Raw genomic sequence first — 17,105 nt, 5'->3', positions numbered from 1 at the left:
CATGATAAATGGTCGACTACATCGCATTCCCTTAAAAAGGTTGTAGTCCACTGAAAAGTCTACAGTTAGCACTAATTGTATTTTAAGTTGTAACTTTATACACCTAAGGATTGGTGCGCTCACAGAATAATCATAACCGTAATAAAACATCATGCAAAATATTTGATCACCATTGTAACTCCATTTTCCGCAGACCCAAAACCAATACGATCGTGTGTTTTGATCTAAACGGAAAGCCTCAGGGTCGAGGTCACTACCTCACCAAAAGTAGTAACTTAAAATCACTACGCCATATAAACATTTAGTTATAAATCTGCGGTTTTGTTTTTTAAAACGAAAGCTGAAAGTTAGGTATAGAATATGTTTCTTACAGAATATGTTACAATGGTAGCTGGTCTTGTATGAATTTCTGAGCTATAAAATGAGTTGTGGTCTATTTTTTACCGTAGCGTGTTATTTGTGTGCGGGGAAGAACACGCATTAACAATTTACATGTGTAGAATGGAATTTTCCACTCCAACAGTTAGAAGTTGATCGTGCTTCCATTTGCGGTCTCTCTGTTACGTGAGTGATCTGTTCGGACGTTATCACTGAAAAGGTGAGTTTTGACAGTTTTATTTTGTTTTAGTCTTGCAGTATAAGGCAATAGAATGTTGCTTTTTCATCTTACTTTCATATTTCATAGTGTTTGCGTATTTTTGGCCAATATTTTGCAACCATGGTCAATTTTAGATCGAACTTTTGATAGAATCTACGGCCAGTCATTTTGCCCCGCCCCCGCCTCGCGCTCTGTCCGGCGTGGTAGTGATGTCCCGTTGCTCGCGCGCCGCAGCAGAGACCCGCGCGACCTTCAGCTGGTACAGTCGCTGTTCTTTTACCAGCGCCGTTATTCTCATCTTTCCGGTGTGTTCTTGATTTTTCCATTGTGTCCTATTTCGCCATATCAAATACCCAAAATGTATCATATTATTCATATTTAAGTGAATAATCAATTCAGTCATCGTAACTTGGCATTTTTAACCCAAGCAATCAAAAAGAGGAAATTTATTCAATATTTTCACTCATCTGTGAAGGAGGGGCTTTAATTCTTCATGATGGAGTTATTTTATATGAAAATCAAATTTTACAAAAGCATTTGAATTGTAATAAAAAAAAAAAAAAATTTCCACAGTGGCAGCCAAATAAAGCAAGATACTATCTTTAGTCTTATTAAAAATGAAAAAAAAAAAAAAAAAAAAAAACATTGAGTGTTGGGTAAATGCAAAAAAAATAGTAAAATTAGAAAATTAATTTTTTGACCATAATGTCCCAAATGAGAGACCAGTTTCTGAGACGGACCTTATCAGCTCATATACCATGAGGAGGAGAAAAAAAAAAATGGCAGAGCGCGTTACTGAACCAACTGCGGACAAAATAAAAACTCCAAAAATTGTTAGCAAGTATTTAAAAGAAACAGATATAGCTAAAAGAATATAGTTCCCACCCACCCAAATATCTCCTGTTCCACACGCCAGCTCAGTCGGTGGAGGTAAGGCACCTTTAAGTTGGTTTGCCAACCACCAAAAAAAAAAAAAAAAAAAAAAAAAAACTTAAAGAAGAAAAACTCCAAAAAAAAAAAAAACCAATAAATTATGGAATAAAAGTTAAGAATTATTATTATAGCTTTTTTAACAAATTGCTACTGTAATTTCGCCAATTTGTTTACATTCTAAGGGGAAATGATTTCGTCGGATGATTTGTATAAAGTATTTATCAAATTTGCAATAAATAAAACGCTCCGTTTCTCAAAATCCAGTGACTGTGGATAGAATAAAACAGTTATTCCACTCAATCTTGTCGTACACGACTTCTAGCCAACTTTGTGCTACGCGCCTCATTGGCTATCAGCTCGTGTACGACTCGATTTCATGGACTAACTTAAATATCTTGACTAATTACTGTGTAATAAACATTAAAGTGGCATTAAAGACTGGCATACATACTTGCTTTGTATCTTCTGTACAGCAAGAATACGATGACACTAATGAGTGAGACAGCAGCTGCGACACCAATCAGCACACCCGTCCACTGAAACATCAGAAACATACAGCAGGACATCACACACTCTACATTTTACACAAGTGGCACTGATTTAAAGGAATGCGAAGTATTACCATACTGGTGTGCATCTGGTCCTCCAAAAAGTAGAGCAGCCGAGCCCTAATGTCATCTCTGGAGGGCAGACGTGCCTAATGAACAGAATCCTCAGTGTGATCAGAAAGCACACACACACACACACACACACACACACACACCCTCTCCTAAAGGTATACACCAGCATGGTGTTGTGTACCGAGGAGGCGCAGAACACCTTTTGACTTGAAACTTACTAATAATGGAAGACTACGGCCTGTTAAGTAAGGAATAAAAAAAAAGGGGGGGGCATGCTGGGACAGGAAAATAATCAATGTGATAAAGCATGACGTGAAGCAGAATTACTCATCACCCCAAAAGTTGCTTATTTTCCTAAAAAACTACATCCTGGAGTATTTTATTCCTCTTAGCAATTTACCAATGATTATCATTTTTAACTGATTTAAGACTAACACATCAGACAGTATATACTATTGTTGTATCGTGTTTATACTAAATAACAATAATGCCTAATCTGCAGGATGTCTCTAACAGCATGAACAGATTATAATCTCTTTGTAGGAAAGTTGTAGACATTAAACTAAAACACAGACTGTATATTTGGGAACATCACCACAAATTCTTCCTTTTGAAAAGGTCATTGCCCCAGTAACTCCCTTTCGACCAGTGTTTCTCAGCGGGCCGTGAAGCGCCACCTAGTGGGCCGTGATTTTTAAGTTGAAGCGAATTTTTAGTCGGGTACAATTGCTGGGTTGCATCCGATGTCACATCCACCTCATTAGATACGCAAGACATGAAGTGGTGGTAAGCTGAGCTCACTGTTCACAAAGCATTATTATCGCTGGGGCATCTTGCTAGTCGTTAAAATGCCCTACGCTTGCTTTGTTTTGGTCTATTCAAATCAAACAAGCCATAAAACTGATAAAAATTTCTTCCGGATTCCCCGTTAAGTGATAAAGGGTGAAAGAGCAAAGGATTTTACCAAAAGATGACAAGAAAGGTGGCTCGAGCCTCAAAAGGGAGCAGAGTCGAATAACGCTCAAGTTTACAGTGATCATTTCGTGAAAGGTTCAGAAATTCCTCAGATTTATTTCGTTTGGATTTGCAAATCACTTTTCTCACCATTTTCCATTATTTCGTGATGCTTTGAAGTTCAGGAGACGCTTAAGTCCTCAGATGTGTTTTTGTTTACTGCTTGATCATGGGCGCCATATTGTAAACTAATGCATATATAATACATGCAATACCCAGGTCTTTAAAGGGGTTTCTGTGGATCTTTGTGTACGATTTACCTGGAAGAGAAGATCAGGGAGGATTGAGAATCAAGCAGCTGTGGTTTGTTTACACCCGATACTAAAACTTGTCGCATCCTAGCAACCATTGCAAAGACGCATATAAAAAGCCCAGAAATTCCTCCTTACCTGGGCAAAAATCTCATCTCATCTCATTATCTCTAGCCACTTTATCCTGTTCTACAGGGTCGCAGGCAAGCTGGAGCCTATCCCAGCTGACTACGGGCGAAAGGCGGGGTACACCCTGGACAAGTCGCCAGGTCATCACAGGGCTGACACATAGACACAGACAACCATTCACACTCACATTCACACCTACGGTCAATTTAGAGTCACCAGTTAACCTAACTGCATGTCTTTGGACTGTGGGGGAAACCGGAGCACCCGGAGGAAACCCACGCGGACACGGGGAGAACATGCAAACTCCGCACAGAAAGGCCCTCGCCGGCCACGGGGATCGAACCCGGACCTTCTTGCTGTGAGGCGACAGCGCTAATCACTACACCACTGTGCCGCCCTTGGGCAAAAATGATACAGAATTTATCTTGTAGTGTCCTGATCTCCAGATCTTTAACCCAGCCCCATATAAAAAGTTGCACGCCTCCACATGCTCTTCCAGGTTTTCATCCATGTGTCCATGTAGAACGATGTCTGCAGCACCAGCTAGTTTGAGATGTCGGGGAACTCAACAGATGGATAATCTTCCAACTCGTAGGAAAAATCCTTCTTTGTTAGCATGTAAGATCTATCCCATTGAGTGGTTTCTATATCCACTTCTTGGTTTTAATAACTTGCTTGTTTGCTGAACACAAACATGGCGATAAGTTCTTGTGTTAACTGACCTGACTTTACTTCTCATCTCATCATCTCTAGCCGCTTTATCCTGTTCTACAGGGTCGCAGGCAAGCTGGAGCCTATCCCAGCTGACTACGGGCGAAAGGCGGGGTACACCCTTTTGACGGAGAATGACCTGCATGCATGGTTTGGCTTCTGGTACGTCCATACAGTTTTAAATACAATACCTACAATTCAAAACCTTTTGCTTTTATTGCATTTATTTAATTTCCTGGGCTCCCATCTGTAACAGGGAGTGATGTTGCATCCCATTGATACATTTTACAATAGATTATTAGATTCTACTAGAATACATGAGCCAAAATAATTTGGGATCTTTTTTTAATGGACCCCGACTTGTTACAAGTATGAATAGGTAGGCCTTATAGCAGAAAAGTTTGAGAAGCCCTGCCTTAAGGCCAATTTATGCTGACAACCCAGTCCTCGCAGATAGCGTCGCAGACAGTGTCTGCATAGCCCCCCCACCTTCGCAGACGCTCTGCGCGCACCTCCCAAAAATTGTGACCACCGCAGAAGCCTCGCAGACAGCGCCGCAGACAAGAGGGCTCTGATTGGTCCACTCTACATCCGCTGTACACGCACTTCCGCTTCCCTACTTTCCCGGTTTGTTTTGTTTTCACGACCGGCATTTTTAAAAACACAAGCGAAGATGGAGCAGCATGAAGAGCGGTTGATCGAGGAAGTACGTACATCTATACGACTCCAGTTCTAGTCATTATAAGTAACCGGAGGATAAACACTCCACTAACCACACCCACCAACTACTCCTAGCGACTTCGCGCCCCCTTGCGTTGTGCCGGTGAATAACATCGCGCACGCCTATTATCCCCGCTCAACAATAAATTACAACTGTCTGTGAAAAGCTATCTGCGAAAGCCTTGTCGCAAGAGCATGCAGAGGCCTTTCGACTTCCATTATAAGTGAGTTTTGAGTTTTCTATTCTCTCCTTAACACTAGTAAGGATTTCAGCAACTTCCCAAACACAGACATACAGAGAATAGAAACTAGCTTCAAAACAAAACAATGGAGAATCAGTTTATTTTCCAAAGTTTGGTGGAGAAATTAAGAATACTTACTGAATAAATAACGCAACTGTCCTCTTCTTCTTTCCCGTCTGTCCCGGTCTCCATTCCTACAGAAGATTAAATTCAGCATGCATATTTAGAGATGCACTTCTCTCACTTCTTTTCATTGTTGATAAGCTGATATCGCAAATTCAGAAATACAGCCCCAATTCTATAAATTTGGGATGCCGTGTAAACTGTAAATAAAAACAGAATGTGAAGATTTGCTAAAAATCACGGAATCCCTATATTTCACTGAAAATAGTGCAACAACATACCAAATATTCAAACTGAGAAATTTTTATTGTTTTTGGAAAAAAATACGCTCCTTTTGAATTTGACGTCAGCTACATGTTTAAAAAAAAGTTGGGACAGGGGCAACAAAAGACTTAAAAAGCTGTGTAATGCTAAAAAAAAAAAAATCTAATTTGATTAATTGGCAACAGATCAGTAGATGATTGGGTATAAAAAGAGCATCCCAGAGAGGCGGAGTCTCTCAGAAGTAAAGACGGGGAGGGGTTCACAGGTCTGTGAAAGACTGCGTGGGCAAACAGCGCAACAATTTAAGAATAACGTTCCTCAATGTAAAATTGCAAAGAATTTGGGGATCACATCATCTATGGTCCATAATATCATTAAAAGATTCAGAGAATCTGGAGAAATCTCTGTATGCAAGAGACAAGGCTGAAAACTGACATTGGATGCCTGTGATCTTCAGGCCCTCAGGCGACACTGCATTAAAAGCAGACACATGTCTGTAGTGGAAATCACTGCATGGGCTCAGGAACACTTCAGAAAACCATCGTCTGTGAAAACAGTTCATTACTGCATCCACAAATGCAAGTTAAAACCAGATATAAACAATATCCAGAAACACCACCACCTTCTCTGGGCCCGAGCTCTTTTACAATGGACTGAGGCGAAGTGGAAAATTGTCCCGAGCAGCGTTCGAAACTAACGGTGTCCCGACGTCCCGGGGACCATAAAAAATGTCATCGGGACACAAAATTATCATATCTGGGACAATCCCGGGACAATGGAAAAAAATAGATCTAGAAAAAAAGTTCTACATTAATATTATTTACAAAGCCGTAACACATACGTAGACATTCACCTAATTTGTCAATTTTAATTTTAAAACGTTAACAGCGAAAAATACATAGTAGCTACACTTTCGATGCACCTGCATCTGTAGGCTACAGAGCAGCGCATTCTGTTCTAGAATCTTCGGCCGGTGTCCGCATTATATGGACTTGGAATGGAATTGCTACCGCACACGCTGCGCCGACTCTTGCCAGAACAAAAATGCTGAAGTGGTTGAAGCGGACCGACCGCGGGGAAGAAACTGAAAGCCCAGACATAACGTCTCCGGGACCTTCAGGATCCAAAGTGTCATCGCCTGGTCTGCAGGCAACGCTAGCAACTGAATGAACTTAATGAACACTGTTAGACACGTTATAAAATACAACAGGAATGATGTGGATGATATTGACGGAAGATACCGTTCAACAGAATAAGTGAGTTTTCTTGGTGTCTTTCTAGTTCAGAAAGTTTAGTCAGTCAGCAGCACAACTAGGCTCGGACCTGGCACTATGCTGATGTTGCTAACATTTGCACCCACGTTTCGGCAGCGAAAGTTCATAAAATGGATAACGGAAAGTTCATAAAAATAGATAACGGTCTCATATCATCTGTAGCCGCTTTATCCTGTTCTACAGGGTCGCAGGCAAGCTGGAGCCTATCCCAGCTGACTACGGGCGAAAGGCGGGGTACACCCTGGACAAGTCGCCAGGTCATCACAGGGCTATGGATAACGGTAATGGTGAAAATTATAAGTTGGCCTTATAAGTGCCAACAGATATTCAAGGTACAAGTAGATGAAATGAACATAAAAGGGGTCTTATTTTCAGCTAAAGTGTACTGCAGATGTAGGGAGTTGAAACATTTTCTGAATGAGCTAGTTGGCCCCTTTAAATAAACGGGTATCTATTCATACAGTGAGATCGCCAAAGTTTAATAAACTGAAAATGCAATAACTGTAATTTTGAAGTAGATGATGTATAGGACATGTGTCGCTTGTGTCTTGTGACTTATTGTAAAAATGATATAAAGGGTTCAAAATCGCATAGTTACAAATATAATAGTAACTTCATATGATAATATTAACCACTGGTTATTTCAGAGAGGAAAAAAATGGGGACACTATTGCTTCCATTCGGGACAATACAACACAGAATTCGGGACCACTGGGGGACACAAAGAAAAAAAAGTTAATTTCAAGCCCTGGTCCCGAGGTCTGACGAATCAAAAGTAGAAATTCTTTTTAGAAATCATGGACACCACATCCTCCAGGCTAAAGAGGAGAAGGACCATCCAGCTTTCATGTGACAAAAATCAAAACACCAGCGATGTGGCATCTGGGAAACCCAACAACACCCTGGCGAAAAGTCTAGCATATGGTCAGAATTTTTTGTATTTTCTCGCCTAGTTTGACAACTGCTACACTGTGTTCCTTGATGTTCCTTCTGTAGCCATGATTGTCAATTTCAGACTCTCCTCCCTGACAATGTGCAAGGACATACAGCAGTGGTCTCCAACCTTTTTAAGCCCAAGATCCCTGACCTCCACCTTGGTGACAGGCAAGATCTACCTATTGAAGCACTGAAAGAAAAAGGCAGCCCAGATTGCAGATTGTACTTCCAACTTGACGCCTTTTATTCAGGCTAATTGGATTTGAATTACATGAAATGCTTTGGTCCAACGTTCATATTAATGCAACCAAGAAAACACTGTAACTAACATATCAAACTGGGCATTGCTGTCTTCTACAACACATCAACTTCAATTCTAAGTTGAATTATTCATTTCAACACAAAAAGTAAAGGCATGTGACCTATTTTCCACTTATATGAGGACAGTATTTTGTTTATGGTAGACAAACAGATCATATCAAGTTTTATGCTTAGCTACTGAAGCTTCATTCAAGTCACATTAATATCAGCATTTTAGAAAATAGAACTGTAATGCTAACAAAATTCTCAGTCAACGCAATTGGGCCAAGTGCAGCTTTATGTCCAACACAAAAAATAAAGGTGTGGCCTATTTCCTTTTCTCATCTCATCTCATTATCTCTAGCCGCTTTATCCTGTCCTACAGGGTCGCAGGCAAGCTGGAGCCTATCCCAGCTGACTACAGGCGAAAGGCGGGGTACACCCTGGACAAGTCGCCAGGTCATCACAGGGCTGACACATAGACACAGACAACCATTCACACTCACATTCACACCTACGGTCAATTTAGTCACCAGTTAACCTAACCTGCATGTCTTTGGACTGTGGGAGAAACCGGAGCACCCGGAGGAAACCCACGCGGACACGGGGAGAACATGCAAACTCCACACAGAAAGGCCCTCGTCGGCTACGCGGCTCAAACCCAGACTTTCTTGCTGTGAGGCAACAGCGCTAACCACTACACCACCGTGCCACCCCTATTTCCTTTTGTATGAGGCAATTATTTTGTTCATAGAAGGCGCGCACACAAAAAAAAAAAAAAAAAAAAAAAAAAACACGAGCAGTGAGCAGATCACATGCAAGTTACATAACATCAACATTTTAGAAAATAGAACTGTAATTGTATGTCCCATCTTATGCATCATCACTTTTCACATTGCTATCAGATGTCAAAACTGTCATGTTATTCACCCAGGTTAGTGAGATGGCTGCGACTGTATACCGTCGGAGTGCTTTGTAGTTTGGCTCATAGCTACTGACAGCTAGTCTGAGACAGTCTGTGAGGCGTGTCAGTAAGGCAGCTCCTGTACTTTGATTTGATTATTTTCATCTATGAAAACGGGGGCGGCACGGTGGTGTAGTGGTTAGCGCTGTCGCCTCACAGCAAGAAGGTCCTGGGTTCGAGCCCCGGGGCCGGCAAGGGCCTTTCTGTGCGGAGTTTGCATGTTCTCCCCGTGTCCGCGTGGGTTTCCTCCGGGTGCTCCGGTTTCCCCCACAGTCCAAAGACATGCAGGTTAGGTTAACTGGTGACTCTAAATTGACCGTAGGTGTGAATGTGAGTGTGAATGGTTGTCTGTGTCTATGTGTCAGCCCTGTGATGACCTGGCGACTTATCCAGGGTGTACCCCGCCTTTCGCCCATAGTCAGCTGGGATAGGCTCCAGCTTGCCTGCGACCCTGTAGAAGGATAAAGCGGCTAGAGATAATGAGAATGAGATGAGATCTATGAAAATGCCATTTTCACAGAGGCAAGTGGATCCAAAGTAGGCACTCACTCTTAGTGCACGAGGTGAGGAGGGGAAACTTCTCCCTGCTGACAAGTCCCCAAGAGTCACCGTTCCATGATCTTGCTTTAAGTTCAATGTCATTTTGTAAATCAACCATCTCCATGTCAACCCCAATAGGCAGAGCAAATACCTGCTGAAATTTGGTTGCTACCTGTTCTATATCAATGGTCAGGAATGGGTTTGAGACGAATGCAGCAACATCTTCCATGATGTCTAATTCACCAAAACGCCAACTGAACTCTGCTGCCACTTTGTCCAGGTGAACACAGTACTGCTCAGGGTGAAAAGCGTCCTCGTCACTGATGGCCTGTGACATTTTCTCCAGATTGGGAAAGTGTCTCAGCCTCCCGTTTTTCAGATGCGTGTTCCAAAACACCGAGCTTGGCCTTGAATGCATTCACTGCGCTTATCATGTGGGGCAGGTGTCGGCCTTTTCCCTGGACCTCGTTGTTCAGTTTTGCCGTCAGGTCTGTCAGAAACCCCAGGTCCAGCAGCCACTGATCATCTGACAGCTCCTCATGCTCCTCGTGCCTTGTCTCCAGAAAAGTCTTTATCTCGGGCAGCAAATCAACAAATCGCTGCAGCACTTTGCCGCGACTCAACCACTGGACATCAGCGTGGAGGAGTAGGTCTCCGTACGCGGCATCGAGCTCATCCTATAACGCCTTGAATAAGCGGTGCTGAAGCGCTTTTGCTCAAATCGAGTTGATCAGTTTGACCACCAGAGTCATAACATGAGAAAAGTTCACGACCTTCCCCGCCAACGCCTGCTGATGCAGGACACAGTGGTAATTCACGAAGTCAGGAAAATCATGGTCATTACGGAACAGCGCAATAAATCCAGTGCGCACACCGCGCATCTCTGGGGCTCCATCAGTAGTAATTGCCACCAGTTTGTGAATGGGGATGTCATTATCGCGGACATATTTTTTAAACTCGTTGTAAATATCCTCACCTCTCGTTCTCTCCTTTAAGTGCAAAAGAGTGAGGAGATCCTCTTTTGTTGTAGAGTCCAGGAACACCATCCTGACAAACGCAACAAGCTGAGCTGTGTCCATTACATCCAGGGATTCATCAAACTGTAGTGAAAAATATCCAGTGTGACAAGTCTTTTAGCAACTGTCGATCCACGTCCCCTGACCTTTCCTCGACCCTCCTCGCCACTGTATTGGGGCCAAGCTGAACACTGCGGAGTGCAGTTTTGATGTCGTCTTTGTTTTTGAAGCCGTTGAAAACTGTCTCTGCAGTGATGGCCATTGCCTCCTTGAATAAATCGCCATCTGTAAAAGGCTTCTTGTGTTTAGCCAAAAGGTGACTTATACGAAATGAAGCTTCAGTCGCAGCCTTATTTTGAGCAGCAGGTTTTGTGAAAAAGAGACTGCTGGGCCTTCGACTCCGCTTTCAGCTCAGCAACTTTCTTGGCGTGGATTGCGCTCTTGGCGGGGAAGCTCTTTTTGAATTTGTCGTGGTTGGTGTTGTGGTGCCGCTCCAGATTCCCTCTTTTAGACAGCGCTAGAGTTTGGTGGCACAGCATACACACACACACACACCTGTCTTTCACCATGGTGAAAAGAAATTCCTCTTCCCCTTCTGGATGAAAATGATATGTTTTCGACTTCTTTCTTGGAGCCTCCGCCATGCTAGCTGACAACATCGTAGTCTATCGGCTATTACCCGCTAGAGCCGTATATTGTCATTTTGTGACAGTTAACGTGCCAGTATCCTTCTTTGATCTTATTGGTCAATTTAATGCAGCCTGTAATGCTGAAAAAAAACCCCACAAGGACTGGATCAAGAGAGACAAAGAGAGGTGCTTGCAAAACTGAACATTAAATCAGCCATAACGTATTTGTTATTTTTCTATTATTTTCGGGATCTACAGGGAATGTTTCAAAGATCGACCAGTTGATCGCGATCGACGGGTTGGCGACCACTAACATACAGTATATGATGACAGATCGGGGTCAAACTTGTGCCGTTGCCAGTCTCTTGATCAAGACACGGCAAGAATCCATAGCACTATGAAACATTCCTAATCTGAGACAGTGGCCATCATGAAAGACAAGAATATTGTGCAAGTCTAATCCTGTCATAAGAGGCGTGAATACTTATACGTATTTAAGTTATTCCACAAAAATCGAAGTCGTACATGAGCTGATAGCTAACAAGGTGCGTAGCACCAAGTAGGCTATAAGCCACGTTCGAAGAAATTGACTGGAATAACTGTGGTTGGTAGAAGAGAGCAACTGGACTTGCTTGAAAAGTCTTGAAGACGTTTCGCCCCTCATCCGAAAGGCATCCTCAGTTCTGTCTGTCTAATAGTCTTATTTATTTGCATTACCTACAATGCAGCCATCAGCATTCTGATTCTATGATGATCCATGAGAGGATAAATACTTGATACTCCCTATTAGACAGGCAGAACTGAGGATGCCTTTCGGATGAGAGGCGAAACATCTTCAAGACTTTTCAAGCAAGTCCAGTTGCTCTCTTCTACCAACCGCAGATTACTATGTACCTGGATGACTGAGTATCTTCACAGATATGACTGGAATAACTTTTATTATACCCCCGCTCCAAATGGGGGTGTATACTGGTTTACCTCCGTCCGTCCGTAACACTTTTTCTCAGCAGCCATAAAATCATAGCCACTTGGTACCAAACTTCAGTTTGGGGTTCCATACCGTGTATATCGTTTTCAGGTCTGTCGCACATCAACTTCCTGTTTACCGACTTAATGTATTTACAAAACACACTGCGTGAACTTACAAAAAGTTTCCTAACATTTCTCTTCAGCAACTACAAATCACAGCTGCTTGATATTTGGTACCGAGCTTCAGCTTGGGGTTCTATACCGTGTATACCATTTTCAGGTCTGTCGCACATCGACTTCCTGTTTACCGACTGAATGTATTTATAGTGTGGATTTTGATGCTATTTCAAGAAGCAAAATCCTATTTCAAAATGACAGTTTACTGGGATGCTATTTGAAACCCCTGGGGAGAGACACTGATCTTTACTTACTTGTTTCAGGGTTCATTATTTGTTGAAGTCAACATTCATAACAAGTGTCCTGTTCCTTCGATTGCTTGCATTCTGATATAAGCGAGAGTGGAGGGATACGCAAGTGAGCAGTAGTTCACAGTTGATCTTGTTCTATCCACATTCACTGGATTTTGAGAAACAGAGCATTTTTATTTTTGCAAATTCGATAAAAACTTTATACAAAACGTCCAACAAAATAATTTCCACATTTAGAATGTAAACAAACCAGCAAAATGAGAGTAGCAATCTGTGAAAAATGCTAATTCTTGAAAAATAAAAATGCGTTCTTATCATCAAATACTTTCATTTCATATTTTGTTGCTTTTTTTTGTATTTTCTGGGAGTTTGTTTTCAAGTAGAGTTTCTATTTCGTCCTCGGTTGGTTCAGCAACACGCTCTGCCATTTTGATTTTCTCTACTCACGGTACGTATATGAGCTGATATCCTAGTAGTAGAGTAGCCAATCAGAGCATGCAATTGCTCATATCCAGTGAATGTGGATAGAATAATAAGGTGATAAGCCAAGTATGTTGATTTTCAGTAAAGAGTAAATGAAGTTGATTAAATTAAAAGTAATAAATTGATTTATGAATGATCATAATTACAGGAAAATACAGTAAAGACATTGAGACTGTTTATACTGAAGGCTGTTTTGTGCTAAATCACAGGCCTATAGAGATTTTCGACCTGACGTCATAGGGTCACGTGATACTGTTTACGCCGGCATTTTGGAGGTCAAACAAAGCCACGCTTATCAGCAAACAACGCTTGTAATATCCATCTTCTTCATCACTTACTTTTATCGTAGAATGCCCGATACGTGTTGTGCAGTTAGCTGCCACAACAGAAGAGGGGATAAACCTGGATTAACGTTCCATAGGTTCCCGGCCGATCGACAGCGTCGCGAAAAGTGGATCGCGGCGATCAGGCGAGAGAATTGGCAGCCCACCGAACACACACGTTTGTGTGGCGAACATTTTGTCTCAGGTAACTTTTCCAAAAGTTTAAAGATATCGTATACGAGATAAATGACAAATTATACATGTAGCCTAGCACCTAGCCTACACGTAAGCCCTGTTAGGCGGTGTTCAGGCTACCTGGCACCGAGCCCCACTAGTCAGGCTATGATGGTTTTATCTTTATACATCCGTGGTTTTATATACGTGAGACGGGGACCGCTCGGCCTCATCAATGGGGCTCCCTGGCACCGGGCTTCTTACTAGTGTTTGGGCGGCTTACGTGTAGTCTAGGTTTAACATACACGGTGCCCTCAGGCGAGGCAGAGCCATGTTGTTGGGTGGGTTGTACTTTTTAGATGTGAATATGCAATGGACAAAACTAGAATTCGATACTAGACATATTAATTATTATGCGTTTTTCTATATGATTAATGTAACTCTCTCTCAACCTGGACACTATTTTTCTAACTGCAATGAATTTACTTTTATTTGGTATCACGTTGAAGTAGACTGTTATGGAATTTTTTTGCCACAAAATGTTGTTGGAAATCTTTGCATATGTTGTCATGGCAACCATTCAAACAATGCATGCTGTGAAAAGGGAAAATACATATTTTTTGACAAATCTCTGACATGTTGGGCTAGCGGGAGTCACCATTGTTGTGACCGCCAAAATGGCGCCATCTACTTGTTGACATGGCAACGGTCACGTGGGTCGAAAACCTCTACTCATAAAGTGCATTAGTCTAACTCCAGCACCTGCAGTGTTATCATATGTTGTAACGAGTGAGCCAAGACTATGCTGAATTAAGCAATTGTTCATTCTGGAGTGTTTTGCATGCTAACGTAGTACATTTTATCAAGTTATTCTGAATTGGGTAGCATTACCTCACCCAGGGCGGAGTCCACCAGGGGGCGAGGTATTGTTTTCGGTAGGGTTTCTTTGTTAGCAGCATTACAGAAAAACGGCTGGACCGATATTCATGAAACTTTCAGGATAGATGGGCACTGGTCTCAAATAGAACCGTCAGCATTTTGAGGGTCATCCAGTCAAGGTCAGCAAAAAGGTCAAAAAAATTTTCACACACACGATATCTTCCTTCATATTCATCATATTTACTCTGAACCAATTCCAAATTGTTCATCTTTCAATTCTGCTTCCATTGATATGCTATATGATGGGGTATCTCTCATAGTTTTCTTTCAAACTTTCAGGTGTGTTTGTTTGTGTGTCTGTTAACAATCTAGTGTTTAGACGGTTGCACCGATTGACTTCAAATTTTCAGGGTAGGTGGCCAATGGTCTGTAGACTACCTGATTATACCTGATTTGGGGGTAATTGGGTCAAGGTGAAGGTCAAGGTCATCGGAAAGGTCAACCTTTTGGTCAAAATAACATTTTTCATTATAACTCAAAAACAGTTGCCAAAAGACAGATGTTTACTATTATGAGCATATAGGAACTTCCATATGGCCTTTCAAACTCAAGGTCACAGATTTTCAGAGGGCTGTAACTTGAAACGGTTGATGGTAGACAGATATTTGCCTTTATCAACTTATAGGAAGTGTCATTTGGGCTTTAATTTGGCACCATGACCTTTGACCTTGAAGGACTTTGAAATGTCAAACTCAAGGTCATGGATTTTCATAGGACTATAACCTGACAGCTGATGACTGAGAAATATTACCACCATCAACATATAGATATAAAATAAGTGCTGCCAGATGAGGTTTATTTTGCCTGGCAATGCTGTTACAAGCTGCAATGTGCATTTTCTTTTGTTAATCCTATGTTGTGGTAGACTGGCCAAGGCCACGAGTGTTGTGTTCGTTTGCAGCCTGTATCAGTCTTTAAGCTGATTTGACTCCAGTCATTTTGAATCATGTATTGTATATTCTGAATGCTGTGTTGTTTATGATGCATCACTTCTTATCATATGTTTTGATTCTTCCTGAATTGACCATTCATACTGGAAAATTTGGCTCAGTTGATACAAAATATGAGAAGCGTGAGACGTACTGCCTGATAGTACATCTCACGCACTTCCTGATTTCCGAGTTGTTTGCGACAAGTCTTCTTTTCCGCGAGTGTTGGCATTAATCACTAATCTTTTTTTATTCTTTCTACAAATAATTTTCCAGTATCCTCTTAAATTTTTTTATTGTATTTTCGCTTTCCTTTTTCTGTTTTTTCCCCTCTTTTTTTTTCCCGGAAGAATGCCAAGACCGGAAGCTTTCTTTTTTTCTCCTCCTGCATAAAGACCACAAGCGGAGGCCATCTACATCGGATCTGCTTTAATATCAACAGATCTTCGATTAAGGTACGTGAATCTTTTCATGATGGCACACCTTCAGCTTGTTCAGTGTGCTGAGTGCAGGATGTTTAGTCATTCTTCCTCCGTCACTAGTGACAGCTTTATTTGTGAAAAGTGCAGATTAGTTAGCTCTCTGATGGAGAACACTGCAGTTTTAGAAGTGCATATCCAGGCTTGAGAGAAGGCCAGTGAGAATGACAACAGTGTAGTTTCTGTAGGGGAACGTCTGGATGCCCTAGGTGGAGTTAGTAATCCTTCAACTCCGGCATTAGAGCCCTTACAGCGGGGCGAATGGGTGACGACTCTGCATCATAAGCGTAGAGCCAAAGCTACCGCTGAGGCTCGCCCATGGGAGCACCACTCCTCTCCGCTTCACGTGTCGAACAGGTTTGCTCTCCTTAGTGATGCACCTACTGAGAAACCTGAAAGAGCTCTGGTTATAGGGGACTCCATCATACGGCATGTGAAATTAGCTAGGCCTTTAGGGGCACCAGCATCTTTAGTCAGGTGTATACCGGGAGCCAGGGTGCCAGACATAGCAGGTAATCTTAGGGTCCTAGGCAAGCACAGGTTCTCAGATAGTTATCCATGCAGGAGCTAATGATATACGCCTTCGTCAGTCTGAGGTTACCAAGAGTAACTTTGTAGAGGTGTTTAAATTAGTGAAGGTGATGTCCAATGCTGTAGTATGCTCTGGCCCCATCCCAATGCAGCATGGCGATGTAGTTTACAGCAGGCTATGGTCGCTGAACTGCTGGTTGTCCAGGTGGTGCTCTGAAAACAGTGTGGGCTTTATAGACAATTGGGCTAATTTTGAGGGCACTGCTGGCCTGTTAGGGCGGGACGGTATCTATCCCACTCAGGAAGGTGCTGCTCTCATTTCTTGCAGCATAGGTCATAGTCTCAGAACAGGTCTAGTTAATTTCTGACAATCCAGAGCCAAGGCCAGGGAGTAGACGAACAGGCTAAACCGACTGTCTGCTAGCTGCACAGAGTCGTCACTCAGGGTCCACTACATTGAGACTGTGTCTGTTCCCCAAGCTAAACAAAAAAGTAGAAATACTCAGAGTTTGTTCCAGTAACCTAATCAATATAAAATTAGATCATACTGACTGTACAGCCACTGCCAGCACATTTGATCTAAAGG

General features: G+C 42.2%; 1 protein-coding gene across 1 annotated transcript in view; it reads right to left on the bottom strand.

Annotated features, from left to right (window-relative positions):
• pnpla7b (patatin-like phospholipase domain containing 7b) overlaps positions 1–17,105 on the bottom strand; it is a 192,217-nt gene that overhangs the window by 169,737 nt on the left and 5,375 nt on the right. The window contains exons 2-4 of the mRNA XM_060907369.1: positions 5,357–5,412; positions 2,154–2,228; positions 1,983–2,067 (exon numbers count right to left, since the gene is read on the bottom strand). Of these exons, the coding sequence (XP_060763352.1) occupies positions 1,983–2,067; positions 2,154–2,228; positions 5,357–5,410 (214 nt within the window). The 5' untranslated portion in view covers positions 5,411–5,412. The remainder of the gene's footprint in view (positions 1–1,982; positions 2,068–2,153; positions 2,229–5,356; positions 5,413–17,105) is intronic.

The sequence above is a fragment of the Neoarius graeffei genome, chromosome 24, assembly GCF_027579695.1.
Source record: "Neoarius graeffei isolate fNeoGra1 chromosome 24, fNeoGra1.pri, whole genome shotgun sequence".
NCBI lineage: Eukaryota > Metazoa > Chordata > Actinopteri > Siluriformes > Ariidae > Neoarius > Neoarius graeffei.
This window is presented reverse-complemented; position numbering and strand designations above follow the sequence as displayed.